This window comes from Ruditapes philippinarum, unplaced genomic scaffold (genome assembly GCF_026571515.1).
Source record: "Ruditapes philippinarum isolate M1 unplaced genomic scaffold, ASM2657151v2 ctg8609_1_1_1_1, whole genome shotgun sequence".
Classification (NCBI taxonomy): domain Eukaryota; kingdom Metazoa; phylum Mollusca; class Bivalvia; order Venerida; family Veneridae; genus Ruditapes; species Ruditapes philippinarum.
Window position 1 is genome coordinate 40,555 of NW_026865466.1, and position 18,433 is coordinate 58,987.

Below are 18,433 nucleotides of genomic sequence, written 5' to 3' on the forward strand. Positions count from 1 at the left end.
ATTTATTTTTTAAACCAGTGACCTTGACCTTGACCCTAGAGTCCGCTTACTCCACAAAAAATTAGAGGACCATCCACCTACTAAATATGAAAGATATCATTAAAGAATTTAAGCAATTAGGAGAAATTTTAATATAAATCGAACATGCCGAAATAGTATAACCAGACAAGGCCCTATTTTCAAAGTGAAAAAAGGGAAATAACTGGGAATTATGGATGACACAGGTTTAAAACTTGGCAATATCATGTACTTTGTATTGATAAGTAAGTACGGAAATTATAAAGCCATTAGTATAGATATAACTTAAGATATTTCCAACTTGCCGTTCTGGGTTAACCATTATTAATTTTCTAAATGCTGAAAAGGACAATAACTTGGTAAATATGAAAGCCAGAGTTATGTAATTTGCCCAGATCATGTACTTTGTATTGATTAGTAAGTGTGTAAACTTAGAAGCCATTGGTACAGGTAGAACGGACGGACGGTTCAATTACTATATGTCCGGGGGCATAAAAAAACTTTGTAACGATATATCAATCTTGATCATTTGAATCATCTACTCGGGTGATGAGTGATTCAGAGCCATCATGCCCTCTTTTTTAATTTCTATATACACTGTACACCATAGGGAACGTGTTACAGTATTGCGTATTCAGGTTACAGTATACAATTTTCAAGATGGAGGATTAATATTGTTTGTGAGGACGACAGGTAGGTTAGTTTTATTCCGGTTTATACTACAAGTGGTTTGGTTTCTAAAAGATTTTTTTATGCTTTGGGAGAAAAATGCGTTTGTCTCTCGATTCGAAGTTTCAATCTGTCAAATCAGCACATTCATGAGACAATATAGAGAGAAAACTGCGTTACAGGGTCTAGAGAAACATATGACTAGATACCGGACCCAGTTCTTTACAAGCAAAACGCAAAAATGTCTTTTAAACCAAACTACCTGTTGTATGTACCGGAATAAAAATCACCTACCTGTCTTCCCCACAAATAATCCTCCATCTTGAAAAAGCTATACTGTAACCGGAAAACGCGATACTGTAACACGTTCCCTACGGTGATAAACAATGTTATGTATGTTTTATAACGCACATAAATTATGCTTGCATTTAAATGTCAACTTACAAATATTGAATATAAATTATATGAGGGAGGGGGTGGATGGGGTCAGTATCTACGTGTAGCCCTTAATAGTGATAAAAAAATTTAAGGTGCCATTTATATGTAAACAGAAATGTTGAAATATAAAATTATTGGTGGAAAATTTCTAATACAAATGATAACATTTAAAAAAATTCATATAATAAGTCATTGAACCAATGTTCATAAATAGTAAGAAGAAACAGTTTAGCAGATAGTGGGTGAATATGGTAATAATATACAGTACCAATTTATAGATAAATTATGCTTCATTAAGTCAAACAACAAATCAATTCTAATATATAGTAGAACAGTTATCTATTTAGTCAACACATTATAAAAATACACTAAAAATGAGGAGAATTTTGTAAGACTTAGCCTTCCGTTTTAATCATTTCCTTGAAAATAAAAATGTTTGATTAGTATTTTAAAATTATGTATATATCCGGGGAATAAATGTATTTAAACTAAATTTAAAAGAAATGATTTCCTTGACTACAACAAAGTTCATTATATCAACTGTTAACTATGTATTAGTATGAAATAGTTTTAAATTTGTAACTTATATACAACAGCTAATTTTATAATCATTTGAGCTTACACTACCGGTTAAATGAAATAAAATTAATGTATATATGTTATATTTAACACCAATCGTGATATGAAAAAAAAATTCCAATATCTAATTTTGAAGTATATGTTTATATTGTGACATTTTTAGGCATGAGAAACTAATGTTGGTACGTTTTGCTTTGACACTTAACCTAAAGATATTTCTTCATTTGTTATAGGAATTATCAATCAGTAAGGCGGAGTAGATAAAAATGTGAAATACTGTGCATGCTGGTACTGGTGGTGGTAAGTCTTCGTTACTCACATTTTAAATGAACTATTTTAAATATATTTAGTTTTCCTCAACAAAAAAACGCCATGCAATTCCTTTGTGATCGACGGCCAATGCCAAAAACATCTTAGTAAGTATGCTTGATCTAACTATTTCAAACATGTATTTTTATATATTCTTGTGTAAATTGAACAAAAATTAGATTAAAATTGTACAATTGACAGATTTTGTACGATATTTGTGTATTGTGCACTATGTATATAAGGTATGGTGCAAGTCAGCCATTCATTATTTAAAAAGTTTATAGAAATACATCGGCTCTCACACTGACCAGTATTAAATTTTGCACAAGTCACTGTAGCGACCTGAGCTGCGATTCATAGACCTTAACATATTTTTTCTTTAGATTTCATTAATTTCATATTCCAGAGAAAAGTTCAGAAATACAATGCCTTGCACTTTAAACTGTAAATGTTGATCTATATTCCTATTCAAAATTGACGAAGGAGTAATAACATAGAAGTAATTAATTAGGAAATATTTGTTGGTATTTATTCAGAAAGATGTAAGATACGACTTTCTATGGGGCACGCCTTTGTTTGACATACTTTATTATTACAGGGGATGTTCATACTGGAGATATTACTGGAGAACTATTTACTATACTGAATATATTTGTAGACCTGGATATACACACAATGGAGACCGAAACTGTAACATACGTATGTAATTAATATCATGAATGATTGACAAGTATTTTTGCTAAAGATTGTTACTCGACTAACATATGTTGAAATGGAAACATGTATTTCAAATATTGTGGGAAATATAAAAAGATGTATTTTACTGAGAGAAATGTATATTCTCTTATCACATAAACTACGACACAGGAGTGAAACTAAGCCATGAAACGATTTTGGGATAGTTTAATTACTATTCAAATGTTGTTGACGCACTGTCAACAAACTAAACAAACTTTATAGACTGTACTACTGTTCAACTCAATCCTTAATCTAATTAGATATACTTTCCAATGTCTGTCAACAACAACTACGCGGCATAGCATCAGAAAAAAGACGTTGTTAAGTGCAAGTCTAACAGAAGTCAAGTTCAACGCACTCCGAGTCAAAATATAGTTCATCTGTGCCTTTTTTCAAGTTGTTTTATGATGATTTAGTTATAGATTGATATATTTAGATTATTGCTTCGAGTCAATCAATTCTCATTCAATAAAAGACAATTTAAATAAATAAATTGTCAAAATACAATAAACGTATATATTTTATTTGCTCATTTTTTTAACATCATAACTACATGTAACTGACATTCTTGCGCTTTAAATTGTCGTCCATAGGCAGTGTCTATCAAACCGGGCCTGAAGCATTTTTTAATTTTATCGTTTTAGCTCTTTTCCATTAGCGTTAAAGGTGTCAAGTACGACTAATTAATTAACATTGGCATTTTACAGCAGTTATTATCCAATTTATGTGATAGAAAGAATATTACATTCGTGCTTTTCCATATCTTGAATTTATTAAACGAATACACACATCCTCGTATTTTATCACTAATTAACTCGTTTAAGAAATTCAATATGAAAAAGTAAGGTCATGTTTCTTTAATGCATGTGTTTTATAGGGCACCATGAGGAAAATGATATTGAATAGCAGGATATGTAAAGCTAATGTTGACATGTTATTATTATTGTTCTATTTAAAGCTGTATGTCGTCCGACGTGCCAGAATGGCGGAACTTGCACAAGTCCAAACTACTGCGACTGTCCTTCATGGTCTCGAGGAGTAGGATGCGCTTCATGTAAAATAATAAACAGATTATATATTTCGTTTTAAAGAATATAAGATATTGACTGTACATATTACATATTTCACATTCAAGATATCAAATGTAATTGTAGTAATCTATAAAATTTATTGAAACCTGGATCATTGTAAATGAAACATTTCACTTTCTCTGATTGAATTTCATTTTGATAGAATCACGTTGCTTTTTGGATACGAAAACGCTTTGTTTTTATGTAGGTTTAAAACATCAAATTTAATTTAGATTATTATTCTGAATGCTTTATTTTTACCTATTTGTATATTAATGGAAATAAAACTATTAAGCAATACGGTTTGATAAAATCAAAATAAATATGAAAAGTCAAATGATTCAATGGAAAATATGAACTGTACATCAACTGTAAAGCTATATAAAATAACGCGCATTATATAGAAAAAAAAGAGACACTATTTTATAGTGTACCTGGTCATGTTGGTATTTTTTAGAATTTCTTGTGTACGATATGCAAATTAATATATTTTCTCACGTCATAAATATATTTCAGTGACATGTTCTTATAGACAGCCCTGTTACCCTGGAGACTGCACTAGTGGTACCGAATGTACATGTGAACCTGGCTTCATAAAACAAAGTCAATATGATGGTTGTTTAGGATGTAAGTACTGTCAACAAATGATTACTACCTCGATTGTTATTGTCGTCACTTTTATCTGCTTTGAGCAATACTGTAAATAAATTACATTGTATAACTATTTTCATAAGCTTACTTCAGTAAGTAATATTGTAAATAGATAAATGTCTCGAAGAATCCTCCTTCTAGCAATACTTTTAACAAAATAATTATAATAAACAGCTCCATATTTTGTACTTCAAGCAACTCTGTAAACAAATGACAACCGTCCCGACAGCAGTCTTGAGAACAATTTATAGCGGTCTCCATGTTTGCTGCTTCAGTTAGTTCATGATAAAATCATAAACATGTCTACGTGAATTCAACATTAATAATTATTGATTGTCATTAAAAATGGTCTGTCTCAAAAAAGGGGGTGTAGTTGTTATAAATAAAATCATTTCAAATGATCAAATGAAATGTGCTTTTAAGTAAAGCAATGCATAATTATTCCTTTCCCAATCACAAACCCCGTTTATAAAATGTAACCTATGTTTTTTTAGCGCATCAACAACAATTTAGTGATTGGCTGGATGTTTTAATTGTTTATTGTTTATCACTTATAATTAGTGCGACTAATGTTTATTTGAATTTGATACAATTGGGATAAACAGATTAAGAGGAACAAATATTCAGGTTTGAAATAATTAAAAATATTTGAGAAACACGCATCCTAGTACCCTTAATCGTCGTCCCTGCTTACTTTGTGTAGCCGCAACCGTCGGCTTCAGTCAGGACATCGGCAGATTACTCCATAAGTGTCAAGTAGTGTCGCTTTATATGTAACCCTTATCAAACTTGCCGTCTTACACGAAACAATTAAGAAATAATATCGTTAATCGGCTATTTAACACCGGTTTGGACTTTTGATGCATCAAAACAACAAAACCGGTGTTAAATAGCCGATAAACACCGCTCAGACCGACATTATTTCGATTCTAACAAGATAAAACAAGAAAGATCCCTGATGTTATTTTTTCAAGCGGAAATAGGGTAAAGTGATCTTAAGTCGGTCACGATCGAAAGTCGGACATTTTTAGCTGTTCATTAAATATTGTAAACACGTTTCTAACATGCCAATAAGTGCAGTCAAACCAACCTTAACATTTAAACCGTGCATAGTTGTCTTTCTTGTCAGCGTGGCTTGCTTCCTGTCTTTAGTGTTACTATAAATAGCTCTATTGACGCGAAATTTGATATTCTCGATTCCAGAAAAGTAAGACTGGTCTTCCTATTTCAGTGGTTTAATGTATTAAAAATTAGAGAATGTATATGTAAATATATATCAACTATACAAATATACATGTTTATTTTGTGTTCTAAACTTGTTTAATTATTTGGCCTCGTATTTCTTTTACCTTTCCCCACCCTGCGTAGGAATCAAATTAGATGTTAAGTCGGACAGTCAAAAGTGAAAATTCGATGTTAAGTCGGGCACTGTTCAAAGTAGGTTCTATTGACATAATTACCCATTGTTCTATACATGAAATTATCTACAAGCTCTAGTTTTATTCTTAATAACAACAAAGAGCGTATAGGCCTATATATAGTAAAAGAAACATATTTTTTAAGCTTCGTATATTTTTTGCGACACAATAAATTGATCATATTATTTATTGAAGCTAAAATATCAAAGGACATAACATCTAGATCTATAATTAGATAATTGATTTTGAAAAGAAATGAAAATGTCTTGACTTCAGTGTTTCAAGATTTTTGAATATAGACACAAGATGACATAAGATGCAATTCTGACAAGACATGCGCCTGAGGAATAGACGAAAGGATAGGCGGATACGGCGCTACATACAATAAAATAAGACTCTTGTCTCTGCTTCCTTTTTATCATTATATCTAGATCTAGAGTTCATATGTATCCATGGTTCATTAATACTTACATTATAACTTCTTTCTAAGATATGATATTTGGTATTTGTGTTTTCAAATAATGTTAGATACCTTTATGTCAAACATATGTTCACCTCATTACTTAGCTGCTTTTTTCTTTGTTTTACAATTTAAATGTTTTCTTAGTTTCAAAGTGTTACCAACTTTTACTTTGTTATTGCTTGGTTGTAACTGGCAATGTATACGTAAGCAGATACGTTCTTAGCATGCACCATGGAGCCAAACTTGTATTACTGCAATTAAAAACCTGAAACATGAAGGTCCTAGTCGCCATGTCGGCTTATGTTACACGTCCCTGCGTCGTGAAGACGCACAGAAACTTAAAATGATACACAAATGATACACTTATGTCCAAAGCTTCGCTCTTACAAAAAGTCCCATCCACGTTATATAAAAGCAATTAATAAAAAATAAACATAATGACAGAATCTCAGAATCAGGGTTAACATGTGTAAGGCAGACGCACTTCATTTATATTCAGTGTAGGCTGGGAACATTATATAAATGAGATATACATTATAAATATTTTTGTGATTTAATGAATAAGTAATCCATGCCTAAAACGGAAGACATGATACACAATGAAACGTCAGTATACGGCGAATGTCCTGTTGTTGGGCAGAAGAGAAAATCTTCCTTGTGTGAGACAGAATTACGAAAATGCCGGACAAAGAAAATGCCGGATGACGTTCAATAACATTTTGCCGTAACATATATTATCATGATTGAACAACTTGCTCTGTTTAAATGACATGCTACTTTTTTGCTGATTTTTTTTGCTCTGCATGAATTCAAACATATATTAAGAAATTGAATCCTAAATGAGGATATTCTTCTAAAGTGAAAGCAGTGACAACAGCCTAATTTGATTTAAATTTAGCATATAAATCTGTTATTGTTAACAATATTCATGCTGTCACAGGTATCTTACAGAAAATATATTTTATCAGACAAACGAATATGTTCTAGCTGAACCATGCATACACATAAAATAAAACAGCAAATTTCGACCCTCTCCTCAGAATGTGATATTTTCTTTAACCAAAAAGATTATTGTTGTTGTTTAGATATTGTGAGAAAAACAGGAAACTGTCAACGTTTCTAGCCTTGTGCTGGGAGAGGGGGGGGGCGGGGTATACGTAGTCTTACCAACGTAGTATTACTAAAGTCATATATAGCGTCATTGAATGAGTACATGTATGTAACGGCGTATCCGCCTATTTTTACGTTTATGCGTCGGCTGCATGTTTTGTCAGATTTGCAGGTTGTGTCTATTACCCTGAAGACACTATTTTTTCCAAAATAAAATATCACGGTAACGTCAATATTTTAGTGTTTCATTTATTTGCAAACTATATGTTTTATTTTCTGCTTTCTAGTACACTGTAGTACGCACTTTAATCAAACTAAAATACAAATTAGTCTGTAAGCATAAAATACGTCCCATTTCTAATCTCGTATAGTGATCATTGGGATCGATGAGAAATGAACTTACTCAGAATCACACAAATTATGCAAAAAAAAGGTTTAGTACATTTTAGTTAGAAAAATAATATATTATATAATGTTATAGCGAGCTCGACGAGCTGGCCCGAAGGGCCTGCTCGCAAAGCGAGCTTTACGGTAACGCGAGTACCTGCTAAGTGATGGTTTTGAAAACTTTCGTCCAAAGTACCAAATTGGAAATTGCAACCTTTCGAATTTAAAGAAAACGGTAAAAACTGAGGAATTCTGACTGAAAACGGATGTGTAGACTGGTCACCCGCGCACGTCTATGAGAACCATACTTGGACAGGGAACCAGAATAAAGGAAGCTGTGTATAAAAAACGAAAATCGAAGGCGCCATTTTGTTTGAAATCTGATAAATAAAAACAATTTTTTGTCGAATTTTGTTGTGAAAACTATCTAGAATGAAAGAAAATGGTCTAACTAAGAAAATGAATCCGTACACCAATATCTTTTATTCAGTCGTTAACGCTGTACAGACGTTTAAAGTATTGTTTACGTGACGTCACAATGTAGCGCCAAACAGCACGTGCAAAACAAACAAATCAAGTACGCTATTTTAATGTCGCAAACGTTTTAAGTTTTACATTTATTTCACTTAAAATAATCTTTATTTCGCTTGAAAAATTATAGAGTGAAATAAAATAAACAAAGTTTTATCATCGAGCTCGCTTTGAGGCTTTGCCTTTTTCATATTAATATTTCTGAAACAATAATAGAAAAACCATATATTTCATTCGATTAATATGATGAATACCGATTAGAACGGGACCGTAATTTGTACCGCCCAAGTTAAAAAAATTGGTGTCCGACTCAACATCAAATCCGTCCGAGTCAACATCAAATGCTGGTACCTGGCTTAAACCCGATCTTTATTTTTTTTCTTACACTGGTTCCGAGTAATTATGATTGTTTTTCGTTTTTTAATGTATTCCCCCGTGTGTAAGTGCTTTGGAAATTCCGGTATGTTTCTAAAAATAGATTCTACAAAGGGAAGAAGCTACGATACAGTCCGACTTACGATCACTTTACCCTAACTTCCGGTGCCGATTTTCGTATAACGATGTTCGATTTCGCAACCTACTGGAAATTATTAAACAAAAGAAATAATAAGAAAGAAAAGTTATTTTATCAAGTTTACAACATTCAAACTTACGTCTTAGAATGGATAGTGTTGTGTTCACATCAGTGGCCAATTTATCATTATTGTATGTTTGAAATGACGTCAGCGTTTATGAATGAGTTGTATACTTAGGATGACGTCATTACGCTGCTTACGGATTGCCGCCGTTTGTCAAAATATTTATTAACTGATATGGATCCAATATATGGCGTTAGTGTATGTGAGATATTCTTTCGATATTGTATAGAAAGAAAACAATATAAGAACTGAAAATATAAACAAAAATGCTGTAATGAAAATTATTGTTGCTTTAAAAGGCTTTGTAAACTATATAATCGAGGGTGAAAACATAACAGCCGCATATACAATTAGTCCATTGGCAGTTAAACACTGGTTGTTTTCCTTCTTTGTCTATAGTGACAAAATCACGTGGAGTGTTAGAATCGTTATTATAGTGACATGTGTTGCATACACAAAAATAAACAAAGATGAACGCCTGGCCCATAGGACCTATAGGTCACATAAACAGAAGATTATAATCTGAGCATGTATTTTATTATTAACATTTTATTAACATAATAGTAACTTCATATTAATACATGATATGCATTTACGGACAGTTGGATTTTACAACATGACGATTATTAATCATGATCAATTTTACAGATATGTTTTTGAAATAAATTTGATAATTTTATTTTGGTGGGAAAGTAGTTTTTCATTGTCCGCAAGTGTATTAAATGAATTGTTTTATTCAATAACATTTCAAAAAACAACAGTTCTTATAGCATTGTTAATAGGACACACAACAAGGAAATGAGCTTTGTCCTCAATTAGATTAAAGTACATATATAGTCTTTGATAATTTTCACAATTCTACAAGTTTACAACTTCATCAACCAAGGCAATACAAGATTTCTATGCTGTAAACTACTTACAAGTTTGTTATCTACATATATTTGACAGTTGATTCTACACGTGAAGAGCTTCGTCCAGTTGTCGGTAAGAGTAACGTAACATTGTCTCATATCAGAAGAATTGATGGTCAAGTTGATTTTATGTTCATATTAGAGGGACTGGAGGAGAAAGAGGCGGGGAAAAAAGAAATTATTTGGTGGTAAGAAAATTAAAAGATGATATTAAATGAGCATAAGTTCAGTCATATTTAGTGAACCAGTTGAATAAAATCATTTTAAGCTAGCCTGCCGTCAGCATAATATTGTTTTTACTACCTACCTTGCAGTGGAAAGTGAAATTATATTTTATAATTTTCGCAGTGAAATTATATTTGATAATTTTCACTGTAGCCGGACCATATTTGAATGCGGATGAAAAATAATATTTCATAACTAAATGAAATTATCAACAGGAATAAATTCTGTCGTATGTAAATTTTGCTTCTTTAGGAGAAGCAAGTAAATAACTGCATACATTGTGTTAAAAATGTAACAAAATTCGAGAAATGTTACTGAACTATTTTTTGACATTGGTACGGTGACGTCATGATATGAGTACGTCATGAAGAATGACGCATGGTGTTACACGGCAAAACAAGTAGAAATAACTTTAAATCGCTAGATCTAAAAGCATTGAATAAATAGAATATTTGTTTTGCATTTAAGATCGAAATATATTTCACTAGGTGGATGCCAGATGAAATATTTTCATGAGTGGCGTAGCCACGACTGAAAATATATTAGCAGGTGTTCACGATCTTACATGCAAAACAAACAAATATATTCCATATATTTCATTTATAAGTATGCATTGAAATATTTAATGTATAACATATCAAAAAATCAAACTGGCTTACAGTTAAATAGTGTCTATAGTATAACGTTATCAGTTCGTTTTTGCGTTATGTTTGAATAACGGAAATGACGTCACGTTAAAAATTTTTTGGGTAATTGGGGAAAAAACTCCTCACAGTGATTACCCCCCTTTGGGCCCAAATTGGAAAATTTCCTACGCCAAAAGATTGGGGAATCCCCTGCGGGGGGTTAAAAAGGGAAATTGGGAGCCCAAAAAATAAATACGAAATTACGGTAAAATTTTCGGGGAAAAAAACAAGGGGCGCCCTTGTTTTGAAAAAATCCCTTTAAAAAAGGGTCTTTTTATTTTACTTTTCCCCCCAAAACAGCGGAAATTTTTTTTTTAAAGGGATTAAAAACTTTGAATAAAAATGTAAAAAAATTTGGCAAAAAAAACGATTTTTTTTTCCAAAATTTGGGAATTCTTTTGATTCTCAAGGGGGTTCTAAAAGGAAATTTTTTGTTCCGTTTCCTGTAAAAAAAAAGGGTTTTAAAATTTCCTTTAAAAACCAAAAAAGGGAAAATTTAAGCCCCGGGAAAAAAAAGGAAAAACCCAAAAAAAACCCGAAAAGCATCTAAGTGACGTCATTTGCACACCTTTAAATACAGTATGACGTCATTCCGATTTGTATATTGTAAACATAAAGAGAACGGAAAATATCAGTTAAAATGTTTTAACATTTTATGTAAAGGAGTATGCTAAAAAAGAACAGCCGCAGTCGCATATACTGTACAACTTCTACACAGCAACACTGTTTGGTATACTTACAGCTGAGAAGATTTACACGGGAGAAGTTAAATCTATTGTGAGAAAAAAAAACAATTATAATGAAACTGTCATGTTAGAAATATTGAAATAATAAGGTATACTTAATTATTATTGTTTCAATTTCTAAATCGTATCAATTGAATACAGGTTTCATAGAAAGATTGTTTAATTTTGCAGCAACCAGAAGCGATTCAATAATCTCTATTTCGAAATAAAATAACATTTTTTCAATAGCCGGAAAAACCCTTTCCGAACCAAAATTGTGTATGAAAAAGAAATAGGAAAAAGTAGAAAAACTCAAAAGAAGCAAAACGTTTGCAAATTCCCCCGAAAAATGGGGAAAGGGGCCCCATTTAAATTAAATTGATTAAAAACTATAATTACTAGAAATGCTTTAAAATTTGTATGAACGAATATGTTTTCTTTCCGTACAAAAAACTTTAATTTGGGAATACGTTTTTTTGGCAAAAGTTAAAAGCGAAAAATCTAAAAAGAAAAACAAATTAAAACATTTTTCTATCGGTGGTCTGATTTGAAAAAGAAGGATCGTTTTTAAAGTCTATAAATGTGAGGGTGGTTTCTCAAAGGACAATCCAGCAGCCGAGCTGGCCACATGTATAATTGACGATGATCAGTTCAGGACACTCATTGAACATGGAGATTGGTAAGATTGGCGTATTGTAATATTATCTTTGTTCGTTGCGGCAAACACAAAACAAAGAGTTACAAGTAAAAAATTGCTGGGAAATGCAGCAATATGATTGTCACGGCGAAAAACAAAAAACCCAAAACACCCCTCCCCCACAAAAAAACAACAACAAAATACAGTTAAGTAAATTGATAAGGTATCTCCAAATAGCATTGTGTTGAATTGACATTTTAACTTGTTCAGAAGGTTTTTAAATATCATAATGTAACTTGTTACAAGAGCCATGTATATGTAGTAGAGCAGAATGATTATCATTCTTGTGTACAGCAGACCTCTTAAGTGAGATCTATCCACCTATGAAGGTTCATGTTGAAAGCTCAAAGGCTTTTGTAGTTATCCTCTGGAAAAAAAATTAGTATGAAAAATAACAAAGGGCAATAACTGAAAAATAATGCACGTTAGGTTAAATGTCTTGTGTGCTGCACTCCTCTTTGAGATCTATCCACCTATGAAGTTTCAAACACTTTTTGAGATAAGCTCCGGACAAAAAATAACAAAGGGCAATAACTAACAAAATATAAAGGGTATCATTCTTGCGCCCAACATTCCTCCCCAATAATATCTATTCACCCATGAAGTTTCATGTTAACATCTCAAAGGTTTTTGAGTTATGCGCCACTCGGGTGAAAAATAAAATATGAAAAATAACAAAGGGCAATAACTCAATATGAAGGGTAAAGTTATCACTCTTTTGCATTGCACACCTCCTGAGTGAGATCTATCCACCTATGAAGTTTCATGTTGATATCTCAAAGGCTTTTTCAGTTATGCTCTGGACAAAAATTAAGAATGAAAAATAACCACCTCCTGAGTGAGATCTATCTAAGAAGTTTCATGTTGATATCTTAAAGGCTTAATTAGTTATGGCGCTGGACAAAAATTAAGTATGAAAAAGAACATAGGGCAATAACTGAAAAATAAGGCACGATAGGTTATCATTCTTGTGTGCTGCACTCCTCAATGAGATCTATCCATCTGAAGTTGTTACCTCGAACACTTTTTGAAATAAGCTCCGAAGAAAACGAATGAAAAATGACAGAAGACAATAACTCAAAAATTATAATGGGTAGAGTTATCATTCTTGCGCACAACATTCTTCCTTAATAAGATCTATCCACATATGAAGTTTCATGTTGACATCTCAAAGACTCTGAGTTATGCTCCACTCAGGTGAAAAATTGAGTATGAAAAATAACAAAGGGCAATAACTAAAAAAATATGAAAAGTGGATGTTTCACTCTTGAGCACTGCATACCTCCTGAGTAAGATCTATCCACCTATAAAGTTTCATGTTGATATCTCAAAGGCTTTTGTAGTTATGCTTTGGACAAAAATTAAGTTTGAAGAATAACAAAGGGCAATAATGAAAAATTATGCTGGGTAGAGTTATTATTCTTGTGCACTGCACTTTTCCTAAATATGATTTATCCACCTATGAAGTTTCAAGTTGATACCTCCACCTATGAAGTTTCAAACTGATACTTTTTTTGAGATATGCTCCGGACAAAAATGTAGACGGACGCACGGACAGATGGACAGACTGACGGACGGAGACTTATTCTATATCCCCCATCGTCTTTTCGGTGTGGGGGGGGGTAATAAAACATTTTCTTGCTCATATCTAAAGGACTAAAGGAAACTAAGAATTTTGCTCACAATAACGAGACATGAATTCTGAATGAAGTTTGATGATGTGGTAAAGACTGATTTACGGACCAAATTTAAGTTATTGTACAACCTGGTATGGTGAGTGTTTATTGTGAAACGCATATAGAAAAACCAAGTCTCATTTTAGAGAATTGCGCAAGATAAATGAAATTATTCAAAAAAGACAATTAAAGCTCTTAATTGCAAATATAGAAACTAAGAAATGTAATGTTCAAAGACATTTTACACGTGTAAAGATTTACTCCGATCAGACATAGATCCGACATGAGAACTTGTCGTCCCTTCGTGTTTTCGTATTTTTGCATTTTCAGGCGAAGACGCGAAAATACGGCATGGCGTAAATCAGCCACCATACAAAATCCATTTTGGCAAATTTCTCAAGTATGTCGAAAGGATGTCCGGAAATGTGTTATTATAAAACGCTGATATTTCTTGTGTTGATAAAAATACTGTTTAGAGTCTATATGGTTTGGAAAAAAAACTGTTTCTATGTAACTTTTCACGGAAATGGGCTGTACAATGATTGCGTAAAAACAATAAAATGTCGGCTGTAGAAATCGAAAAGCATTTTGTCACGTGACTTTTGCCCATGCTACCGAAAACTACCCATCACAATATCACGGCGTTGAGACGCCGTGAAATAAGGCCGACGGTTCATACACTCGTAAATAACTGTATAAAGTGCTCGGTGAAGATAGGATTTATCCTAACGAGTTACCTTCGTTAAATATATAATGAATATTATTTCGTTTTTTTTGTGTGTGTTTTTTCCTGTTGTTGTCGTTTTCTGTTGTTGTTATTGTTGTTGTTGTTGTTTTGCAATAAAACGATGCAGTTCATATTAAACAAAAATAACACAGAATGATAAAACTTGCCGTTCAATATCGTCCTCATATGAGAGTAAAACCAACATAAGTTTTGCCGGAAATCAACATATCGTTTGAACCGATGCACATTTCGGTGATCAATATACAGTTAGTCCGTATATTACCGGAAAACGTTTTTGTACAAAGACCGAGCGGAACCGGATATCGCGGATCGGATACTAATACATGGTAAACTTTACCCGGGGTAATTCCAACTTCAATTTCGGAAAAACGACGAAATCCATACGGGCTAAATCAGGAAAGTAAGGTGCATGTCCCACTCTCCCAAAGCCAAGGAAGTCGATAGTGAGCAGCTTCCCTCGCATAAATATACAGCTGCATTATATCGGTAGAAATACAAATATTAGGCTATTTGATCATTAGGCAAAGCGTGCATGAGCAACATCCCAACGAACTGCATAAAGACTTCTTTGCATATTTAATTTGCTTAACTTTTACCGGTGCTAGGGAGTCTGGTATTTTCCATATCATGGAATCCCAATTTTCCACCATTCATTTTATACATATTATGTTCCATTTATTTTTAAGCCAAAATGTCACTAATAACCATTACAGTGCGATGTCTGTCGTCTTCACACGTTTGTCCGATGCGTTTTGAATTTAAATAGAATTGAAATTGATATAAGATAGATGTGGTTGCACACAGCATACATAAAACAATGCGAGCATCAAATGAATGTTTACTTTTTGAAGGATAAAAAAGTGAATAATAAAGAATATGAAGCATAGACATATATGTTGGGTTTGAATTATTTTGGATTTGTTTTCTTCTTACTGATCTTTATCTTAAAGTCAAAGTGAAATCTTCAAATGATCCGTATTTTTTGGCTCAAAATATCAATGCGCACCAATCAATGCCTGAACATACTTGTTTGTTTTTTCTAAATTTATTGTTTAGGTTGAATATCAAGTTCAAGTCATCATCTGGGGGTTTCCAACAGTTGGTCAATATAGATCAACAGAGGAGGCCATATGCTCGGAAATACTACAAAGGTCTGCAAGATATTCGAGAGGTAAGTTGTATTGCTGTTTACCGTTTTTTTTTAGATATTAAATTTTAACAGAATGTATATTTGTTAATCTTTCTTTTAATTGCAATTTTATACGTTGTTAACGTAATTTAAGGAACACAAACACGTCAAGTATGTACATATGTTGCTGAGAGAAAGATAATTGTTTTTAATAACCACGATATGTATGTATGTATATTACGACACCTTCTTTCAATATTGATTGATTGATTGATTGATTATAATTTTGTATTCTATATATTGTCCAGGTACAATTCAATTTCGACTTCATAGCCCCTAAACATTGTCTAGAAACAAAAACATGTAACTCATGGTCAGACATACTCCGTGTCGACAAGGAATTCACAAAGGTAATAGAATGTTTATTCAATTTGGTATTTCATTTAAAATCGTAAAGGTTTTTTTTTCAGTGCAAATGTTCATTCGTCATTTCTAATAATTCTCTGGTTCTGTGATGTAAGATTGGATTGATGTTTACCATTACGCTCCACTTGGAGCAGTGTTCCGGTTTTCATTCTCATTTATTACAGCTCTATTTCAAGATAATTTTTCAAACGGCTTTTGTTTATTCATTTGCGTATTAACCATATCAATTCATAGTTTGTGATTTTATAGCAAATGTTTTATCATATGTTGATTAAGTTGAAATCGTAAAAGCAAAAACAGAGAAGTTTTTAAATATATTGATATTTAAGATTGCCACGCAACATAATATATGTTTTGATCGAGTAAGTTTTTTTAAAAGACATAATAATTTAATATTTACTTTATTCTATAAAGATCATGATAAAATTGATCATTCATTTGTAAACGTTTTAATTCAGGATCCTATAAAGATTCTCTGGTCCGGATGGATTGATGAATTATGTGGCGTTTGGGAATATTACGTAGAAGTGTTTAAACTAACACCAGATCGATATGACAAACTTATTGAAGCAGAACCTTTGAAGCCTGTGTTTAAGGAAACCATTACACACAATAGAAACATTGTCTATCCTTCTTACAAGCCGGAAGAACCGGGCATGTACAGGTAAGAAAAATTACCTTTGACTTTAGATTACATTGTATTTATATCTTAATTTATATATTGTTTTATATAAATTGTTCATTATAATATTATGTATTATATATGGATAGTATTCTCGACAGTATATACTCACTTAACACACTGTATTATCACTGTTATTACGCATTGCCATGCTGCCAAGCAGTAAGGGAATAGATTTTATAAGTGTGATAAAATCCATATCACCTTTATAGAAAACAATATTGTTTGGTTTAAACCAATAAAGCAGCTAGTTGATATACTTAACTTAACCACAGCACTAAGTAATTTGTAACCATAACTTAAACAACAAGTATGTAACATCAGTAATCACGGGATTGATGATCACGTAATGTTTGAAACATAGCCGACACATAGTCTATGTCTGGCTTTTTGATTAAATACGTTAATGTCTACTTTAGGAAAACACATATTAATGTGGTCAGGTCTTTCTTTTTCCCTGATTGTTATAAATCGTGACTGCCATAAGCTTCAAGAAGAGTTAAGCAAAGCTTCTTTTCGTTTAATAAATGTCGTTTCTTTTACAAATATCAAGTGTTTTGATGGAAACTAGAGACTTTGCAAATAACTCAAGAATAGCGCGGAGACTTGTTTTGTTTGATGACCAATCGGACATTACCCTCAATGAAAACCCTGACGGAAAACTGTACGTGAGTTCAGCTGTTAATGAAACTGGATATATGTGGCAGACTTCAAGTGAAGGTAAGTAATTCAAGGAAAGTAAAGCTATTAGATGGTACAATTTTATAACATCTTTCCTTGGTTTATCATTTCGCATGTATTTGTGGTACAGGACAGTTATCTGTCTCATGCTTATTCGCGTTGGTTTGATGTACTTTGTGTATGCAAATGCATTTAAGCTAGATTGTGTTGGAAGATATTAGCTTATTGCAACACTTTCGAATCTGTTCGTGGTACCAACAAGTACTAAGCATTGAACGAAAAGTTTCTTGCTCAAGGAAACAACGACTTGCCCCTGACAGGGTTTTAAAGAATCTTAGATTATGTTATAAGCGACCATTATTATTTCTACCACCACCTTTTTCAGGAAATGATGTAACTATCGATGTAGCCTGGTCAAATCATTTTATTAATAGGATAATTGAAGACAATAAGTTGCTTTATCGTGTTGACTCATATCCAATCCAATTCAAGGAAATTGAAGATGATGGCATACGTTCTAGTCAAAAGTAAATATGTGTATTGTGTTACTTTCTCACTTACATTAGTTTATTTTAAACTTACTTCTTTCAGCACGGTTGTAATGAAGGGCATCGAATTCATCAAAACCGCTATCGTCTGCCTACCAAAACTAGCTTTTAATGTTATCTGAAGAATCATGGGCCCATGATTCCTTGCTTGAAGGGAAAATATTTCACCAATTTTGCCATATCTCTCCTTTTTCACTGTAGTATATTGCCATACCTCTATCATTGTACTCCCTCGCCATATACATACACGCACGCACGCACGCACGCACGCACGCACGCA

At 32.5% G+C, this 18,433-nt stretch overlaps 1 protein-coding gene and 1 long non-coding RNA gene across 2 annotated transcripts in view; both read left to right on the forward strand.

Moving 5' to 3' along the window:
* The window catches only part of LOC132729162 (uncharacterized), a 33,228-nt gene extending 21,437 nt beyond the window's left edge, over positions 1-11,791 (forward strand). Inside the window, exons 2-7 of the long non-coding RNA XR_009625576.1 lie at positions 1,938-2,004; positions 2,612-2,712; positions 3,710-3,805; positions 4,338-4,448; positions 9,968-10,118; positions 11,759-11,791. This is a non-coding gene — a long non-coding RNA (uncharacterized LOC132729162). The remainder of the gene's footprint in view (positions 1-1,937; positions 2,005-2,611; positions 2,713-3,709; positions 3,806-4,337; positions 4,449-9,967; positions 10,119-11,758) is intronic.
* Positions 11,792-12,127: 336 nt separating this feature from the next.
* The window catches only part of LOC132729159 (angiopoietin-1 receptor-like), a 32,045-nt gene continuing 25,739 nt past the window's right edge, over positions 12,128-18,433 (forward strand). Inside the window, exons 1-6 of the mRNA XM_060714905.1 lie at positions 12,128-12,245; positions 15,744-15,858; positions 16,125-16,226; positions 16,701-16,906; positions 17,478-17,644; positions 17,991-18,132. Of these exons, the coding sequence (XP_060570888.1) occupies positions 16,899-16,906; positions 17,478-17,644; positions 17,991-18,132 (317 nt within the window). The 5' untranslated portion in view covers positions 12,128-12,245; positions 15,744-15,858; positions 16,125-16,226; positions 16,701-16,898. The remainder of the gene's footprint in view (positions 12,246-15,743; positions 15,859-16,124; positions 16,227-16,700; positions 16,907-17,477; positions 17,645-17,990; positions 18,133-18,433) is intronic.